General features: G+C 45.8%; 1 protein-coding gene across 1 annotated transcript in view; it reads left to right on the forward strand.

Annotated features, from left to right (window-relative positions):
• Nucleotides 1-2601: 2601 nt before the first annotated feature.
• The window catches only part of sema3bl (sema domain, immunoglobulin domain (Ig), short basic domain, secreted, (semaphorin) 3bl), a 142083-nt gene continuing 122412 nt past the window's right edge, over nt 2602-22272 (forward strand). The window contains exon 1 of the mRNA XM_067998436.1: nt 2602-3030. Coding sequence (XP_067854537.1) covers nt 2922-3030 — 109 coding nt within the window. The 5' untranslated portion in view covers nt 2602-2921. The remainder of the gene's footprint in view (nt 3031-22272) is intronic.

The raw sequence follows: 22272 nt of genomic DNA on the forward strand, positions 1-22272 counted from the left end.
AGGTTATTGATGGTAGGGGATTTGGTGATGGTAATTCCATTGAATGTCAAGGGGAGGTGGTTAGACTCTCTTTTGTTGGAGATGGTCATTGCCTGGCACTTGTGTGGCACGAATGTTACTTGCCACTTATCAGCCCAAGCCTGGATGTTGTCCAGGTCTTGCTGCATGCGGGCACGGACTGCTGCATGCAGGCATGCATGTTTAATACTTGTAGAGTCTGAGGACAGGGAGATAAGAAAGAACTTGCATTTATATAGCACCTCTCATAACCTCAGAACCTCCCAAAGAGCTTCACAGCCAATGAAGTAATTTTTGAAGTGTAGTCACTGTTGTAATGTCGGCAAATGCAGCAGCCAATTTGCACACAGCAAGATCCCACAAGCAGCAATGACATAAATGTCCAGATGATCCATTCGAGTGATTTGGTTGAAGAGTAAATATTGGCCAGGACAACGGGGAGAACTCTCTTGCTCTTCTACAAATAAAAGAGCAAGAGAGTTCTCCCCGGTGTCCTGGCCAATAGGGACCTTTTATGCCCACCTGAGAGGGCTGATAAGTCCTCAGTTTAAAATTGCACCCAAAAGACAGCACCTCCAACAATCCAGCACTCCCTCTGTTCCATCAAGCTAAATTATGTGCTCAGTTCCAGGAGCGGGACTTGATTCCACAACCTTTTTGACTCAGAGCCAAGAGTGCTTTGACTGAGCCAAGACTGACTCCTTGGCAGGGTAACAATGCAGCAAACATTAAGTGCAACCTCCTACTTTCTCCTCCCACCCTCAGACAGTGTACTTCATCATCACAACTTCTGGAGCTAGTGGACCTTATTGGGATTGAAATCCAAGACTTTCATGGCTGCAAGTCAATTGAATTTCCTGAACTTCCCCTGGGTTAAAGGTGCATTTACAATAAAACTTTAGCATGTTCAAAATCATGAAGAGTTTTGATAGAGTAGATAGGGAGAAACTGTTTCTAGTGGCAAAATGGTCGGTAACCAGAGGACACAGATTTAAGGTAATTGGCAAAAGAACCAGAGGCGAGATGAGGAGAATTTTTTACGTTGCGAGTTGTTATGATCTGGAATGCACTGCCTGAAAGGGTGGTGGAAGTAGATTCAATAGTAACTTTCAAAAGAGTGATCTCCTGGACAAGTTTCAATCGCCAAAGGGGTCGGAGGGAATTTCCCAGATGTTTTCCCCCCTAAATTGGCTTGGGCTTTCATCTGGTTTTCGCCTCTCTCAGGAGATCACGTGGTTTTGGTGGGGTGGGGAGTGTACAACGTATCACAATTGTGTGGGATGGCTGGATGGACCAGAGGGTCTTTTCCTATCTGTCTGTCCTGTGTGTTCATAAGGGAATTGGATATCTACTTGAAGAGGCTACATTTGCAGGGCTATGGGGAAAGGGTAGGGGAATGGGACTAATTGGATAGTTCATTCAAAGAGCCAGATGGTCTCCTTCGGTGCTGTATCATTCTCTAATTTACTAGAATGATTCCAGGGATGAGGGACTTTAGTTACGTGAAGACTGAAGAAGCTGGGGTTGTTCTCCTTGGAACAGAGAAGGTTGCGAGGAGATTTGATCGAGGTATTCAAAATCATGAAGGGTGTAGACAGAGTAGATAGAGAGAAACTGTTCCCATTGGCGGAAGGGTCAAGAACCAGAGGACACAGATTTAAGATGATTGGCAAAAGAACCAACGGTGACATGAGGAAAAACTCTTTTACACAGCGAGTGGTTAGGATCTGGAATGCACTGCCCGAGGGGATGATGGAGGCAGATTCAATCATGGTCTTCAAAAGGGAACTGGACAAGTACTTGAAAGTAAAAAAATTTGCAGAGCTACTGGGATAGGGCGGAGGAGTGGGACTAGCTAGATTGCTCTTGCATACAGCCGGCACGGACTGAATGGGCCAAATGGCCTCCTTCTGTGCTGTAACCTTTCTATGATTATATCAAGGCAAAGTTGCAGCCACTTCACACTGACACTGGGGTTGCAGTGTAAATGGACCCTAAATCGGTCCAGGACTCCTCCAATCCAACATTTTTGTGCAGGAGGAATGTGGAGCGTGCTCTGAACATCCCCAATTCTTAATAAATGTTTCTTTTGTTTCTGCTAAGTACAGCGATGACGCACATACCTTATTACCCAAAGGGAACATATTGGCGAGTCCAATCTTTTTATTCCTGCCTTCTTATGTTTGTCCAGTTCTGGGCACTCAGTCACACAGTAATATGTCTTTCAAATTACATCTCAACACACTCTTGTTTATTCCAAAGATTACCCCCACTTTCTTCCCCAAAATACCGTCGGTTAGAAATTTGTACAGATTTAGACATTTTGCTATTTGAATCATCTTTAAACTAAACACGGCTATTAAGTCGGTGGAGGATTAATTGTGGACTAAAAACACACAAACACAGGAACAGGGAAGGATGTTGTTCCTGCTAGCTGCCTTGTTGTGTGTACCAAAAAGCTGGCTCCTTTCCATCTGTTTAGCAACAGGAGGGTGGGCGGAACCCGGGGTGTTGGGACTGGGAGGGGCGCTGCGGATATATAAAACCCATCAGCTGCCGAGGCCGCCTCGCCAGCTCAAACTCAGCCCGTGATCGCTAGCGGAGCTTACAGCAATTCCAACCCCGGCAGAGGCGCCACCTTCTCTGGGATTAAACAGTAGGGGCGGAGGAGGGTCACTCCGCCACTCCTGGGGCTGGCTTTCCCCCCCCCCCCCCCCCACCCCCGCCTCAACTCACCTCCCTCTCCAAAATTCGCCACCTGCCAGGAATCTGGACTACCAGACCGGATTTTAAGAATTAAAAAGGCAAACCAGCTCTTCCCCAGCTAAAGAACCAACTCCAGAAGGGGTGTCATTTTTGGAGCTGCTAAATTTTTACTATTTGACATTTAAAAAAATAATAAAATGAAGGATTTAATGACTCTGATACAAACTCTTTGCGTTTTCCTGCTTCTCTTGAATAGTATTGATTCACAGAAAATGAATATCCCCAGACTCCGGTTATCCTACAAAGGTATGTGACTATTTATTTATTTATTCAACTTTGAATATATAAACGTTTTTTAAACCCTGTGTTTTGTTTTCGTTCTATTAGTTAAGGAGGTCTGAATACACATTCTGTAAGAAATTGACTTTTTTTCGCCTCCGCAGTAACTTTTTTAAACCGTTTCTAATCCCATCCTAATAAAACCCAATGTAATTCACTGTAATTTTAAACCCGGGATTTTTGTCCTGGGCTCGAATTAAATGAAATAGTGAATCGTTGCGAAATTATTTATTAGTCAGGGTTAGACTATATTTGTACCGCGTTCAAGTGTCTGCTTTAATCGATTTTAGATGAATGAAATCGACATGAAATTGACTAGTGGGATGGGATATTGGATCAGTCGGGTGTGCAGCGCGTTTATTGCTGTAAAGTTTTAAAATGTTTTTATTTAGTCCAGTCTCTCTACCTTGTTTACAAAATAGATTTTGTTTCTCTCTCTCTCCCGGGCACGGCTCTATTTGTAAACGTGTACACAGGTCGTCCTGGCAGGGCTGATTTTTTTTTTAACCATGATGCGCTCTTGACTGGTTGGTGGTCGCCTGGCTTGGCACAGTTGCCAAGGCTGAAATGCATTCAGCTCAAATACATAGATCCCACCGCTGAGGCTGAATCTCTCCCTGTGGAGGTTATTATGTGTCTCTCAGGGATGGACGGTATTGTGGAGATTAAACCAAAAAAAAATGTTAAATGCTGGAAAACCTGAACTAAAATACAGACAGTGACAGATATATCTGAAAGGAGAAACGGCAGATTGACATTCCAGGTGAGGAAAGCTCGGTGATATTCTCGCTGGGAGGTGAGGGGAGAGCCATCACCGACCTCCCTCTCTCTTGCAGCTGGTAACATCTGGTTCTCATCAGTCCAGCTGCAGGTCGAGGAAGAGATTCCCACCTGAATTCTGATGTAGGGTCCCACCTCAAAACATTAACCCCTCTCTTTTATTTCTCTCTTTCCGATCGCGCTGACCCGCTGTGTATTTCCAGCATTTTCTGTTCTTATTTTATATTTTTCAAGGTGAGTCAGAAAATATAATGTTGATCATTATCGGAGACTGCGGCATTTCTATTTTAAATTGTATCTATTTATTATACATAGATAGTTAATCATACGTTCGTATTATACACCACGCATGTAGATTCCTGGGACTGTACAGATAGCTGGACATGTTGCCGGATTTGCCCATTCTAATTTGTGTCATACTGAGCAGTATGACGAATCTTGGCTGAGTTCTGTTTCTGTCAGACATAGGAACATAGAAATTGCTAGAGGAGAAAAGACGAAGGTCCATCTAGTTTGCCGTCTACCATCCTGGTAGTCCAATGCTAATCCTGGTAGTCCAATGCTAATCCTGGTAGTCCAATGCTACAACGATAATGGATTACTAATCATAGTAGTCAATCTCTATCAATTAGTCTACAACTAATTACAGCATGACATTCTCCTACATTACAACAGTGACCACACTGCAAAAGTACTTCATTGGCTGTGAAACGCATTGGGACGTCCTGAGGTTGTGACAGACCCTATATATAAACACAACTCCCTTTCACAACAGACCCAGAGGTGACGGGACAAAAACCCCAGTGGTGGAGAATTTTGGGACCCATTAGGTCCAAAGTCACCTTTTTCCTCCCAAACATGTGACACTTACTACATGTTCATGTCTCCAATTGCTCATATACTGAGTCCCAAAATGTTATTTGCTGAAATAAATTGATCTAATTCGCTTTTCAATGAATGGATACTAACTGCTTCCCCCATCCGCCCAGAGAGTGTGTTCCATAGTGGCTTTAATTCTGTTAAAAGAAAGGAAGGCTTGCATTTACATGATGCCTTTATCACATCTGTCATACTGGCCCCAAAGCACTTCACCTACAGTGAATTGCTTTGAAATGGCCCGACTGACATGTAGACAAACAGATCAGCCATTTTGCGTATGGAAGATCCCACAAACAGCAATTGAACGGATGACCAGCTAACCTGTTTCAGTTGATGTTGGTTGAGGGAGGAATGTAAGGCAGGGCTAGCTCCCCCAAATGACCCAGAGTTTATTCAGGGAGCAGGCAAGTAATGCTGCCCAGTGACCCCGGCCAATTTCTGAACAGGCAGGACCAGGATCTGAACCTCTCCTCCCTCCCCCCCCCCCCATCTCCCCCAGCCTCTTTAAGAGACTATTATTTGACTAAAGAAGTCTTCTGTCATCCACTGGTACCCACTGCCTTTCTTTTAGTGTCTGCAACAAGACTCATAGCAACCACTGGCCCCCTCCGCACCCCCCCCTCCTCCCCAGCTATCCCCAAACCATTCAATGCAACACTTGTGGGGAGACGAATACAGATGAGACTCAAAACCGAGTGATGGTGTGTGAGGAAGTGAGTGTGCTCGGGAGAATCCACTTAACTGTTAGCACACTGTCTTCGACAGTTGAAGTGGGTGAATGTGGGAATTCAAAGCAAAGTCCTTGTAAAACGGGAATATTTGTCAGACAGTTCTATTTAAACAAAATCTAATTATCTGCGACTCATTAAATGGAACAAGCACCATCAAATCCAATGCATCTTATCTGTGATGTGTGTGTATGTATGTATATGTTTATGTATGTGCGAGTATGTGTATATGTGTATCTATGATGAATGCCATTATGAAAGTTCCTTCAGCCCATTTTTTCTTCCTTTAATTATTAATTAGGACTGGAGCTTGCCTCCCCGTGGGCCATGGTGCAAAATGTAATCCCTCACAAGCCTGTAAACTCTTCCTGTTAGACTCTACCGTTGAAGTGAAGTTTGCGACTCCCAGTAGATGGCATAATGGCTTTCACAGATGAGGTGGTAGAATAGATTTTGCAGATGTAGAGGGCAGGACTGTCACACATGGGGCTCTGATCCTGTAACATTCAGATTCATCATCTATTAGAGTGAAACTAAAGTTGATAGAAACATTAGCACAGTTATTGCATCAGTGCCAAGTGTCTATAGTTGTGACTGGCAGGGGAATAAGGAACAAAGGGAGAGAAGTCCCTAACCAGACGTAATCAGCCTGGGGGATCATTACAAGATCTGTTCTCTATTTCAGGAGTGCCAGGGTGTGATAATCTCATTATTATTTTCACCTTTTCACTAACCTTTTCCTTAGTAAGTGCTCCCTCTTGCAGGGTTACACTACCACTGCGATTGGACAGACTCCAGGATGTAACCCATTCTTCACAAGCGAGGCATTCATTTTGTGAGGACTCTATGTAAACACGAGTTGTTGTGTGAGGACTCTATGTAAACACGAGTTGTTGTGTGAGGGCTCTATGTAAACACGAGTTGTTGTGCGAGGACTCCATGTAAACACAAGTTGTTGTGTGAGGACTCCATGTAAACACGAGTTGTTGTGTGAGGACTCCATGTAAACACGAGTTGTTGTGTGAGGACTCCATGTAAACACGAGTTGTTGTGTGAGGACTCCATGTAAACACGAGTTGTTGTGTGAGGACTCCATGTTAACACGAGTTGTTGTGTGAGGGCTCCATGTTAACACGAGTTGTTGTGTGAGGGCTCCATGTTAACATGAGTTGTTGTGTGAGGGCTCCATGTTAACACGAGTTGTTGTGTGAGGGCTCCATGTAAACACGAGTTGTTGTGTGAGGGCTCCATGTAAACACGAGTTGTTGTGTGAGGGCTCCATGTTAACATGAGTTGTTGTGTGAGGGCTCACATCAAAGATGGAGTTCGTCATCACAAGTTGAACCCGGTGCTGTCCTCACCAACAACATCAACAACTTGCATTTATATAGTGCCTTTATCACTATCCAGTTACAGTCACCGCCATCGACAGACAAGATGGAATTTCTTAACCATAAAATACTGTTTATGATGCAACAGCCAGGCAATGATCATCAGCTGATGGAGGGATCTGATTCTTCTTAAAATCTAAAGTAATTGTTTGAAAGTACCGCGCCCTCCAGTAGCACGCCGGCGTACCGCGCCCTCCAGTAGCACGCCGGCGTACCGCGCCCTCCAGTAGCACGCCGGCGTACCGCGCCCTCCAGTAGCACGCCGGCGTACCGCGCCCTCCAGTAGCACGCCGGCGTACCGCGCCCTCCAGTAGCACGCCGGCGTACCGCGCCCTCCAGTAGCACGCCGGCGTACCGCGCCCTCCAGTAGCACGCCGGCGTACCGCGCCCTCCAGTAGCACGCCGGCGTACCGCGCCCTCCAGTAGCACGCCGGCGTACATCCTAATTCTGCTGCCATATCCTAACACGCACCAAGTCCGATTCACCCATCACCCCTGTGCTTGCTAACTAACCTACATTGGCTCCCGGTCCAGCAATGCCTCAAATTTAAAATTCTCTTTTTGTTCAAATCACTCCATGGCCTCGCTCGACTCTACCTTCATAACCTCTGCCAACCCTACAACCTTCCGAGAACTCTGCGCTCCTCCAATTCTGGCCTCTCGTGCATCCCCGATTTTCATTGGTCATCCACTGGCGGCCGTGCCTTCAGCTGCCTAGACACTAAGCTCTGGAATTCCCTCCCTAAATCTCTCCGCCTTTCTACCTCTCCTCCTTTATGTTGCTCCATAAAATCTACCTCTTTGACCAAGCTTTAGTTCACCTGCCCGAATATCTCCACATGTGGCTCAGTGGCACATTTTGTCTGATAACATTCTGTGAAGCACCTTGGCAAGTTTTACGACATTAAAGGTGCTATATAATTGCAAGTTGTTGTGGTTGTTCATGGACCACCTCCTCCAATAACATACCGATGGACCACCTCCTCCAATAACATACCGATGGACCACCTCCTCCAATAACATACCGATGGACCACCTCCTCCAATAACATACCGATGGACCACCTCCTCCAATAACATACCGATGGACCACCTCCTCCAATAACATACCGATGGACCACAGCCTCCAATAACATACCGATGGACCACCTCCTCCAATAACATACCGATGGACCACCTCCTCCAATAACATACCGATGGACCACCTCCTCCAATAACATACCGATGGACCACCTCCTCCAATAACATACCGATGGACCACCTCCTCCAATAACATACCGATGGACCACCTCCTCCAATAACATACCGATGGACCACCTCCTCCAATAACATACCGATGGACCACCTCCTCCAATAACATACCGATGGACCACCTCCTCCAATAACATACCGATGGACCACCTCCTCCAATAACATACCGATGGACCACCTCCTCCAATAACATACCGATGGACCACAGCCTCCAATAACATACCGATGGACCACCTCCTCCAATAACATACCGATGGACCACCTCCTCCAATAACATACCGATGGACCACCTCCTCCAATAACATACCGATGGACCACCTCCTCCAATAACATACCGATGGACCACCTCCTCCAATAACATACCGATGGACCACCTCCTCCAATAACATACCGATGGACCACCTCCTCCAATAACATACCGATGGACCACCTCCTCCAATAACATACCGATGGACCACAGCCTCCAATAACATACCGATGGACCACCTCCTCCAATAACATACCGATGGACCACCTCCTCCAATAACATACCGATGGACCACCTCCTCCAATAACATACCGATGGACCACCTCCTCCAATAACATACCGATGGACCACCTCCTCCAATAACATACCGATGGACCACAGCCTCCAATAACATACCGATGGACCACAGCCTCCAATAACATACCGATGGACCACAGCCTCCAATAACATACCGATGGACCACCTCCTCCAATAACATACCGATGGACCACCTCCTCCAATAACATACCGATGGACCACCTCCTCCAATAACATACCGATGGACCACCTCCTCCAATAACATACCGATGGACCACCTCCTCCAATAACATACCGATGGACCACAGCCTCCAATAACATACCGATGGACCACCTCCTCCAATAACATACCGATGGACCACCTCCTCCAATAACATACCGATGGACCACCTCCTCCAATAACATACCGATGGACCACAGCCTCCAATAACATACCGATGGACCACCTCCTCCAATAACATACCGATGGACCACAGCCTCCAATAACATACCGATGGACCACCTCCTCCAATAACATACCGATGGACCACAGCCTCCAATAACATACCGATGGACCACCTCCTCCAATAACATACCGATGGACCACCTCCTCCAATAACATACCGATGGACCACAGCCTCCAATAACATACCGATGGACCACAGCCTCCAATAACATACCGATGGACCACAGCCTCCAATAACATACCGATGGACCACAGCCTCCAATAACATACCGATGGACCACCTCCTCCAATAACATACCGATGGACCACCTCCTCCAATAACATACCGATGGACCACCTCCTCCAATAACATACCGATGGACCACCTCCTCCAATAACATACCGATGGACCACCTCCTCCAATAACATACCGATGGACCACAGCCTCCAATAACATACCGATGGACCACCTCCTCCAATAACATACCGATGGACCACCTCCTCCAATAACATACCGATGGACCACAGCCTCCAATAACATACCGATGGACCACCTCCTCCAATAACATACCGATGGACCACCTCCTCCAATAACATACCGATGGACCACAGCCTCCAATAACATACCGATGGAACACCTCCTCCAATAACATACCGATGGACCACCTCCTCCAATAACATACCGATGGACCACCTCCTCCAATAACATACCGATGGACCACCTCCTCCAATAACATACCGATGGACCACCTCCTCCAATAACATACCGATGGACCACAGCCTCCAATAACATACCGATGGACCACCTCCTCCAATAACATACCGATGGACCACCTCCTCCAATAACATACCGATGGACCACAGCCTCCAATAACATACCGATGGACCACAGCCTCCAATAACATACCGATGGACCACCTCCTCCAATAACATACCGATGGACCACCTCCTCCAATAACATACCGATGGACCACCTCCTCCAATAACATACCGATGGACCACAGCCTCCAATAACATACCGATGGACCACAGCCTCCAATAACATACCGATGGACCACAGCCTCCAATAACATACCGATGGACCACAGCCTCCAATAACATACTGATGGACCACCTCCTCCAATAACATACCGATGGACCACAGCCTCCAATAACATAGTGATGGACCACCTCCTCCAATAACATACCGATGGACCACCTCCTCCAATAACATACCGATGGACCACCTCCTCCAATAACATACCGATGGACCACCTCCTCCAATAACATACCGATGGACCACAGCCTCCAATAACATACCGATGGACCACCTCCTCCAATAACATACCGATGGACCACAGCCTCCAATAACATACCGATGGACCACCTCCTCCAATAACATACCGATGGACCACAGCCTCCAATAACATACCGATGGACCACCTCCTCCAATAACATACCGATGGACCACAGCCTCCAATAACATACCGATGGACCACCTCCTCCAATAACATACCGATGGACCACCTCCTCCAATAACATACCGATGGACCACCTCCTCCAATAACATACCGATGGACCACAGCCTCCAATAACATACCGATGGACCACCTCCTCCAATAACATACCGATGGACCACAGCCTCCAATAACATACCGATGGACCACAGCCTCCAATAACATACCGATGGACCACCTCCTCCAATAACATACCGATGGACCACAGCCTCCAATAACATACCGATGGACCACCTCCTCCAATAACATACCGATGGACCACCTCCTCCAATAACATACCGATGGACCACCTCCTCCAATAACATACCGATGGACCACCTCCTCCAATAACATACCGATGGACCACAGCCTCCAATAACATACCGATGGACCACCTCCTCCAATAACATACCGATGGACCACCTCCTCCAATAACATACCGATGGACCACCTCCTCCAATAACATACCGATGGACCACAGCCTCCAATAACATACCGATGGACCACCTCCTCCAATAACATACCGATGGACCACAGCCTCCAATAACATACCGATGGACCACCTCCTCCAATAACATACCGATGGACCACCTCCTCCAATAACATACCGATGGACCACAGCCTCCAATAACATACCGATGGACCACCTCCTCCAATAACATACCGATGGACCACAGCCTCCAATAACATACCGATGGACCACCTCCTCCAATAACATACCGATGAACCACCTCCTCCAATAACATACCGATGGACCACAGCCTCCAATAACATACCGATGGACCACCTCCTCCAATAACATACCGATGGACCACCTCCTCCAATAACATACCGATGGACCACCTCCTCCAATAACATACCGATGGACCACCTCCTCCAATAACATACCGATGGACCACCTCCTCCAATAACATACCGATGGACCACCTCCTCCAATAACATACCGATGGACCACCTCCTCCAATAACATACCGATGGACCACCTCCTCCAATAACATACCGATGGACCACCTCCTCCAATAACATACCGATGGACCACCTCCTCCAATAACATACCGATGGACCACAGCCTCCAATAACATACCGATGGACCACCTCCTCCAATAACATACCGATGGACCACAGCCTCCAATAACATACCGATGGACCACCTCCTCCAATAACAAACCGATGGACCACCTCCTCCAATAACATACCGATGGACCACCTCCTCCAATAACATACCGATGGACCACAGCCTCCAATAACATACCGATGGACCACAGCCTCCAATAACATACCGATGGACCACCTCCTCCAATAACATACCGATGGACCACCTCCTCCAATAACATACCGATGGACCACCTCCTCCAATAACATACCGATGGACCACAGCCTCCAATAACATACCGATGGACCACCTCCTCCAATAACATACCGATGGACCACAGCCTCCAATAACATACCGATGGACCACCTCCTCCAATAACATACCGATGGACCACCTCCTCCAATAACATACCGATGGACCACCTCCTCCAATAACATACCGATGGACCACCTCCTCCAATAACATACCGATGGACCACCTCCTCCAATAACATACCGATGGACCACAGCCTCCAATAACATACCGATGGACCACCTCCTCCAATAACATACCGATGGACCACCTCCTCCAATAACATACCGATGGACCACCTCCTCCAATAACATACCGATGGACCACCTCCTCCAATAACATACCGATGGACCACAGCCTCCAATAACATACCGATGGACCACAGCCTCCAATAACATACCGATGGACCACAGCCTCCAATAACATACCGATGGACCACAGCCTCCAACAACATACCGATGGACCACCTCCTCCAATAACATACCGATGGACCACAGCCTCCAATAACATACCGATGGACCACAGCCTCCAATAACATACCGATGGACCACAGCCTCCAATAACATACCGATGGACCACAGCCTCCAATAACATACCGATGGACCACCTCCTCCAATAACATACCGATGGACCACAGCCTCCAATAACATACCGATGGACCACAGCCTCCAATAACATACCGATGGACCACAGCCTCCAATAACATACCGATGGACCACCTCCTCCAATAACATACCGATGGACCACCTCCTCCAATAACATACCGATGGACCACAGCCTCCAATAACATACCGATGGACCACAGCCTCCAATAACATACCGATGGACCACCTCCTCCAATAACATACCGATGGACCACCTCCTCCAATAACATACCGATGGACCACCTCCTCCAATAACATACCGATGGACCACAGCCTCCAATAACATACCGATGGACCACCTCCTCCAATAACATACCGATGGACCACAGCCTCCAATAACATACCGATGGACCACCTCCTCCAATAACATACCGATGGACCACCTCCTCCAATAACATACCGATGGACCACCTCCTCCAATAACATACCGATGGACCACCTCCTCCAATAACATACCGATGGACCACCTCCTCCAATAACATACCGATGGACCACCTCCTCCAATAACATACCGATGGACCACAGCCTCCAATAACATACCGATGGACCACCTCCTCCAATAACATACCGATGGACCACAGCCTCCAATAACATACCGATGGACCACCTCCTCCAATAACATACCGATGGACCACCTCCTCCAATAACATACCGATGGACCACAGCCTCCAATAACATACCGATGGACCACAGCCTCCAATAACATACCGATGGACCACCTCCTCCAATAACATACCGATGGACCACCTCCTCCAATAACATACCGATGGACCACCTCCTCCAATAACATACCGATGGACCACCTCCTCCAATAACATACCGATGGACCACAGCCTCCAATAACATACCGATGGACCACCTCCTCCAATAACATACCGATGGACCACCTCCTCCAATAACATACCGATGGACCACCTCCTCCAATAACATACCGATGGACCACAGCCTCCAATAACATACCGATGGACCACCTCCTCCAATAACATACCGATGGACCACCTCCTCCAATAACATACCGATGGACCACCTCCTCCAATAACATACCGATGGACCACCTCCTCCAATAACATACCGATGGACCACCTCCTCCAATAACATACCGATGGACCACCTCCTCCAATAACATACCGATGGACCACAGCCTCCAATAACATACCGATGGACCACAGCCTCCAATAACATACCGATGGACCACAGCCTCCAATAACATACCGATGGACCACAGCCTCCAATAACATACCGATGGACCACCTCCTCCAATAACATACCGATGGACCACAGCCTCCAATAACATACCGATGGACCACAGCCTCCAATAACATACCGATGGACCACCTCCTCCAATAACATACCGATGGACCACAGCCTCCAATAACATACCGATGGACCACAGCCTCCAATAACATACCGATGGACCACCTCCTCCAATAACATACCGATGGACCACAGCCTCCAATAACATACCGATGGACCACCTCCTCCAATAACATACCGATGGACCACCTCCTCCAATAACATACCGATGGACCACCTCCTCCAATAACATACCGATGGACCACCTCCTCCAATAACATACCGATGGACCACCTCCTCCAATAACATACCGATGGACCACCTCCTCCAATAACATACCGATGGACCACAGCCTCCAATAACATACCGATGGACCACCTCCTCCAATAACATACCGATGGACCACAGCCTCCAATAACATACCGATGGACCACCTCCTCCAATAACATACCGATGGACCACCTCCTCCAATAACATACCGATGGACCACCTCCTCCAATAACATACCGATGGACCACCTCCTCCAATAACATACCGATGGACCACCTCCTCCAATAACATACCGATGGACCACCTCCTCCAATAACATACCGATGGACCACCTCCTCCAATAACATACCGATGGACCACCTCCTCCAATAACATACCGATGGACCACAGCCTCCAATAACATACCGATGGACCACCTCCTCCAATAACATACCGATGGACCACCTCCTCCAATAACATACCGATGGACCACCTCCTCCAATAACATACCGATGGACTAAAGTCCCCGATGACATACTGATGGATCACAATCTCCAACATACTGATGGACCACAGACTCCAATATAATTTACACTGTGGCCCACTTGTTAAGAGGGAAACCATATAAATGCTCTGTATTAGCACTCCTTGCTATCTTAGGTATAAAATGCATTTTTATAGCCTACTTGTTGATTGATAAAGCTGTATTGTTAGTGGCTCCCATATATCTAGCGAAATGCCGCTGCCTCCTCTTTAAGATGCTCTTGACTGTAACGCTCTCAGTATCATGCATGTAATGCATGTTGTTTATAGCTTCCTCATTAATGGTGAGATCATGCAACGTATCGGGGTAGAAATCGCTCGGAGTGGCCAACCAACACTCCTCGCCGCTCCTTAGATTTATACTAGCCCACAAACATACCGTGATCTTTTCTTCGGGCACTTCCTCGAATAGGAAGCGGAGGAGAGCCCGGTCGGTTAGCTCAGGTGAAGCTAGGACCCTGGGAGAAGCGAGAGGCTCGACTTCTCTCCTCAACCAATCAGATCACAGCATTTCTGACAAGCTGCGTTCACTGTCTCTGCAGGCTTGAATTGTTAAAAGTACAACATTAAAATCAATGTAAAATCCATCTTTAAAAAAAAGAGCATAAGAAAAATTTGAATTAAATAAGAGACAGAAGGGAAAAGTAAAAAGTAACATTTTTAATTTTTTAATTTAAAAAATCATTTTATTGATCAAAAACTATTAAAATAAGGGGTAATGAGACGCCACATTTTTACAAGTTAATTTTTAGTTGTTTGGCAGTCATTAAGACTTACAGCATTCTTAAAACTTAGTTTAGCCCTGTATTTTTAAGTGTACCTGTTTTACGGCGTAATTAGTTACTTTCCAGCTGGGCAAATGAGCAAGTTTGCACTTTTTTTCAATGATTTCTCTGATTGCAGCGTGCGATGTCCCTTTTAATTTGAAGCGGTCGTATCGCTGGTGAACCACCAGGAGCAAGTTCCGGATTTCCGCGTTTCACTGAGAATGTGCGATCACCGGAACTTGCTCCTCCATTTCGCCACTAATAACGGAGAGCGCTCTGTTATTTCAGGAGCGATTTCTGCCCCAAATTATCTCTGAGGTACCACTTACTTCAGTTACACTTTGTGACCCCTCATCTGTACTGTAAGATGTATTTTTTTATGGATGCCTTATTAAAAACCATCTAAAACATTTTCTGTGGGGTTTCTTACTGCAGTAGTTCTCTACGATTACAAGATGTGTGATACAATGCACATTGTTTGTGGCTCCCACGTGTGTTCTTGTGTTCGTAGTCCCACTCCAGAGACTTGAGAAAAAATCTAGGTTGACATTCCAGTGCAGTACTGCGGGAGTGCTGCACTGTTGGAGATGTTGTTGTCATTCGGCCCCATCTGCCCGCTTAGGTGGATGTAAAAGATCCCACGGCACTATTTGGAAGAAGAGCAGGGGAGTTCTCCCGGGTGACCTGGCCAATATTTATCCCTCAATCAACGTCACTAAAAAACAGATCATCATCTCATTACTGTTCGTGGGACTTTGCTGTGCACGAATTGGCTGCTGCGTTTTCCTACATTACAACAGTGACTACACTTCAAAAAGTACTTCACTGGCTATAAAGTGCTTTGGGACATCCTGAGGTCGTGAAAGGCGCTATATAAATGCAAGTTCTTTCTTTAAATTTTTATATTTGTGACAGTATGGGGGTGGGGGCGGAGGGGTAAAATCCAGAGCCAATATATTCAGTTGAAATCCGATAGATTGTCAACGAAATATTGGACATAAATGCAAGTCTTTCTTTCTTTTTGCTGGCATTTTTGCATTGCTGCAAAGTGGAAACTGCAGCAAATCAAACGTGGCAGTATAACCGCAGCCCTAACCCTGTTGCTCCCAGTGGTCCACCAGAGTGTGGCTGTTTCTCAAACAAGAATAATCTTAAAAGAAGTTTTAACCTTTTCCAGCTTGACTAACAGTTTCCCAGCATCCCACGGGTGTTAGCAAAGATGCTGTGTCATACCAATCACAGGGTGGCATTTACAGCGTACAGACACGGGGCATTGAACTGGCATTGATGGAACATTGACAATGGGCAGGGTGTACAGATCCGTGCTGTAGTTGAAAACACACCAACGCTACTCAGATCCAGTAACTAAAGTCAAAATGGGCTGGACCACTCCGAGTGTTTCGCGGGGGTGGGATTGGGCTGCGCCAACGGTGTGAAATGGGCTCATAGCGAATCGGACGGTTTTCTTTTCCAATCGCTACTGGCGAAGACAAAATTCCCGCCCCCACATGTCGAAAAAGCCCAGGAAAACACCTGTTCCCAGCTTTCGTTAGCACAGGGGGGAGTGGGGGAATCTGTGGTAGAATTTTATATTTGGTATTAAGTCTCTCAAGGGATTTATACATCTGTACAGGGGATATCATCCAACAAACATGCGCAATGCAGTCAAATTCACAGTGCGCCAGAAGTTTGACAGAAATCTGTAGTTATACTCAATTCCTGTTAAGAGTGAAGTTAGAGGAAAAGTCGTCCATGTGGCATCAAATTATACAGAGCAGGTTCAATGTGAACCAACTCATTTCAGCTGGGGCTGTAATTGGGCCTCTACAATTGGCCTCAGTGGTCTTGAGTTATGGATGGAGCAGGGAAACAAAATCGAGGTTTTCAACACCTGATCACCATCCAACGACACCTGCATGAAAGTGCCCCTCGAGCTCACTCCGTCATTCAATTAGATCATGGCTGACCTGTACCTCAGCTCCATTTACCCACCTTAGCTGCCATATCCCTTAATACCCTCGCCTAACACACAGCCATCAATCTCAGTCTTGAAAGCTTCAATTGTCCCCCAGCATCCACAGTCTTTTGGGGGAGAGAATTCCAGATTTCTACTACCCTTTTTGTGTGAAAAATGCTTCCAGATTTCACTCCTGAACAGCCAAGCTCTAGTTTTAAGATTATGTCCCCTCGTTCTTGATTTCCCCCCACTAGAGGAAATAGTTTCTCTCCATCTATCCAAGCAAATCCTTTTAACATTTTAAACACCTCAATCAGTTCACCCCTCAACCTTCTATACTCGAGGGAATACAAGCCAAGTTTATGCAACCTGTCCTCGTAATTTAACCCTCTAAGTTCCGATATCATTCCGATACTGGGGAGGGAGAGGGGAGAAGAACAAATTTAATTTATTGAAAGGAAACATTTTTAGATTTTGCCAAGAATTTCCATTTTTGTTATTATCAATAACTGATTCGGGTCTGACCCATTTCCAACTAGTCCATGAATTGCTTCTAAACCACATTGTCCTTTGATTGAAGGAACATAAATCACAGCTCAGCAACATCTAACAGGCTGTGAGCAGGATCACTGGGGTCAGACTGATGGATCATCACTCCGTGCATTGCGCCCCTCTCTGCCAGGTTAATTCCTAGGTTTAGTTGGGAATTCCGTCTGATATCCCAGGTCGGAGGCAGGGAGTCTGTCCACTGATTGCAAATGGCTTTGATCTGGCAGCCGCTGTCTCTGATTCCTCCCCAGAAGATAAGGAGCTTGATTCAGTCTCTTCCCCCCCCCACCTCCCCCTCCAAACAAACCTTAGGTGCAGGCAAACTTTGAAATGAATTGTTTACGTAAGACTGCCCTCCCCCTCCCCTTTTATTTACTCAATTTACCTGGTTCCAGCTGGGACAGAACTGGCGGGGGGCTACAATTTGTATTGGGGGGGGGGTTCCTATTCTTGCTATCCAGAGACCCCTTGTTGGAAGGTGCATGTTTGTAGACATCCCATGAGCACAGGATCTGGCCTGGGCTCAACTTCTGTCCATGGTTGAATAGCTCTGGCTGGGGACACATGTGAAGAATGGCTACTTGGGTGAGCTCCCGGAGGGCTGCCCGAATCGTATCCCAGCATTTAGTCGGGTGCCTTCAGGAGAGGAGAGGGGGGAAATTGTGGAGGGGAGGGAGAAATAACCTGTTTTTTTTTTAAAAAGTTGGAATAATATCAGATAATGTCATCGTTCTTTACTTTGCTTCCATCGCCAAATTCATGAAACTAAGAGGTCAAACTTGTGAGTTAGCACTTCCAGCTCAGAGAATCAGGAGCGTGCATCAGAGCCCCTGATTTACAAAAAGCAAAATAAAAAACAGAAAGTGCTGGAAACACTCAGCAGATCAGGCAGCATTTGTGGAGAGAGAAACAGAGTTAACAACGTTAACCGAGTTTCAGGTCGATGACCTTTCATCAGAAATTCGGCCAATATACAACCCTGGCTATTTTCTAATCATTCAAATTAATAAACGGAAACATGAGAGGGCTGCAAATCGGGATCTCTGATCTCTAGGCCCGAAGGTATTTTCTATCCTCCCATTGAGTGAGGCTTCCCCTAATTGCCTTCCCATCAAGCAAGGTTCCCCATCTACCCTCCCGTCGAGTGAGGCTTCACAGTGGGAGCGTTATCTTGTAAAGTTGACGCCAGTCTCGGAAATCGGTGAGAATCTCCGGCAATCACCGTGAGCAGAGATCCAGAAGGTTCCCAACACCCTGCTGCCACGTATGTTTGCTGTTTGTGCCAGCTCGATGTACTGGAACCTTCTGAAAAGCCACAGGCACTGACTGCAATTTGGCAGGAATGGTCTGCCAGATCGGAACTTGGACTTCCCTCTGCCCTTTCAATTGCCCTTTCAATTGCATCCGTGCGGACAGGGCTGCAGTTGTAATGTAAAGCTGATTTCCTTTAACTACAATTTGGCAGAAATCATTGTCTGAAAGCAGAAAACAAAGCTTTGAGTGCCAAATGTTAAACGGCAAATTCTGATCCTTAAAGGCATAGTTGCCTTGGATTTTCCCACACGTGCTATCATAGAATCATACAGCACAGAAGGAGGCCATTCAACCCATTGTGCCTGTGCTGGCTCTTTGAAAGAGCTATCCAATTACTCCCACTGCCCCTGCTGTTTCCCCAATAGCCCTGCAACTTTTTCCTATTCAAGTATTTATTCAATTCCCTTTTGAAAGTTACTATTGAATCTGCTTCCACCACCCTTTCAGGCAGCGTGTTCCAGATCACAACAGATAATAACAAGTCTGAGCAACATTGCCTTTAAGAAGAATTGCAGCTTTCTAATAAATGTCCAGTCCTTTAAATCTTCCCGTACTGCACTTTATTATGCACTACTTCTCTTACCTGCCTAGTCTGAATCCTCCCCAGCGCTACAAATATCAGCTTTGGCCGTAGGAAGGTATTTTTAAAACTCGCCAAAAATAATGTTACTTAATCATTAAACAGAGGAAACTAATCTTCCCAAGAGAATTAAATACACCTATTGCTATAAAGGAGGAAATAGTGAGTGGAGCAGGGAAAAGGTGTAACGGGGCCAAAATATCAGACAACAAGAAATCTGAGAAAGTGGCAATACTCAGAGGTGGAATGAGAAAAATAACTGGTGCACCTCAGCCAGTGAGGTGTTTTGTGTTCAACTCTGGCCAAACATTCAATTAAAACTTGCCCCAAGGCCAATTGGCGAGAGCTTATTTCCGACCCTGGATGTGCTCTGCACAGCCCATAAAGCTTGCATGTCTCGTACTATTCAGTCCATGCACTCCCTGTATAATGTACTGTTCACTATGTACTGTTCAGTCTATGCACTGCCTGTGTATTGCACAGTTCACTATGTAGTGTTCAGTCCATGCACTCCCTGTGTTATGTACTGTTCAGTTCATACACCCCCTGTGCAGTGCACTATTCACTGTGTACTGTTTAGTTCAGCACTCCTTGTGTAATGTATTGTTCACTATTAACTGTTTAGTTCATGCACTCCCTATGTAATGTACTGTTCACTATGTACTGTTCAGTCCATGCACTCCCTGTTTATTGCACAGTTCACTATATATTGTTCAGTCTATGCACTCCCTGTATAATGTACCGTTCGCCATGTGCACTCCCTGTGTTATGTACTGTTTACTGTGTACTGTTCAGTTCTGAGAACCAAGATGTGGTTGCAAGGTGACGAAGGTTGGGAACTAAATATTCCAGGGTACTTGACTTTTCGAAAAGACAGACAAAATGGAAAAAGAGCACGGTTGGGGGGGGCGGGGGGGGGGGGGAAGTGCAGCTCTGATAATAAAGGATGACACAAATATAGTAGTGAGAAAAGATCTTGACTCGGAAGATCAGGAAGGAGAATCAGTATGGGTGGAGATAAGAAATAACAAGGAGCAGAAAACACTGGTGGGAGTAGTTTATAGGCCCCCTAACAGTAGTTACATTGTTGGACAGAGTATTAATCAAGAAATAAGAGGAGCTTGTAACAAAGGTAATGCAATAATCGTGGGGGATTTCAATCTTCATATAGACTGGGCAAATCAAATTGGCATAAGTAGTTTGGAGGACAAGTTCATGGATTGCATTCGAGACGTATTGTTCTCGAAAAATGTCGTGGAACCAACCAGGGAACAGGCTATTTTAGATCTTGTCTTGTGTAATGCAACAGGATTAATTAGTAATCACAAAGTAAGGGATCCTCTGGAGAAGAGTGATCATAACATGATAGAATTTCATATTGAGTTTGAGAGTGATGTATTTAAGTTCGAAACTAAAGTCTTAAATTTAAACAAAGCCAATTACATAGGTATGAGGGGCGAGTTGGCTAAGGTAGATTGGGTAATTAGATTAAAAGATATGATGGTAGATAAGCAATGGCAAACATGTAAAGAAATATTTCATAATCTCAATGAATATACATTCCGTTGAGAAATAAAAACTCCAGGGGAAAAGTGATCCTTCCGTGGCTAACTAAAGAAGTTAAGGATAGTATTGGATTAAAAAAAGAGGCTTTTATTGTTGCCAAGAAGAGTAGTAAGCCTGAGGATTGGGAGAGTTTTAGAAACCAGCAAAGGATGACCAAAAAATTGATAACGATGGAGAAAATAAAATGAGAGTAAACTAGCAAGAAATATAAAAACAGATTGTAAGAGCTTCTACAAGTATGTAAAAAGGAAGAGATTAGTTAAAGTAAACATGGGTCCCTTAAAGGCTGAGACAGGAGAAATTATAATGGGGAATAAGGAAATGGCAGAGATGTTAAACAAATATTTTGTATCTGTCATCACAGTAGAAGACACAAAAAACTTACCAGAAATAGTGGGAAACCAAGGGTCTTATGAGGAACTTAAAGTAATTAAGATTAGTAAAGAAAAAGTACTGGAGGACTTAATGGGTCTAAAAGCCAACAAATCCCCTGGCCCTGATGGCTTACATCCTAGGGTTCTAAAAGAGGTGGCTGCAGAGATAGTGGATGCATTGGTTATGATCTTCCAAAATTCCCTAGATTCTGGAATGGCCCCAGTAGATTGGAAGGTAGCAAATGTAACATCGCTATTCAAGAAAGGAGGGAGAGAGAAAACAGGGAACTACAGGTCAGTTAGCTTGACATCAGTCGTTGGGAAATTGCTGGAATCCATTATTGAGGACGTGGTAACAGGACACTTTGAAAATCATAATATGATTAGGCAGAGTCAACACGGTTTTATGAAAGGGAAATCGTGATTGACAAATCTATTAGCGTTTTTGAGGATGTAACTAACAGGTAGACAAAGGGGGAGCCAGTGGATGTGGTATATTTGGATTTTCAAAAGGCATT

This window comes from Heptranchias perlo, chromosome 17 (genome assembly GCF_035084215.1).
Source record: "Heptranchias perlo isolate sHepPer1 chromosome 17, sHepPer1.hap1, whole genome shotgun sequence".
Classification (NCBI taxonomy): domain Eukaryota; kingdom Metazoa; phylum Chordata; class Chondrichthyes; order Hexanchiformes; family Hexanchidae; genus Heptranchias; species Heptranchias perlo.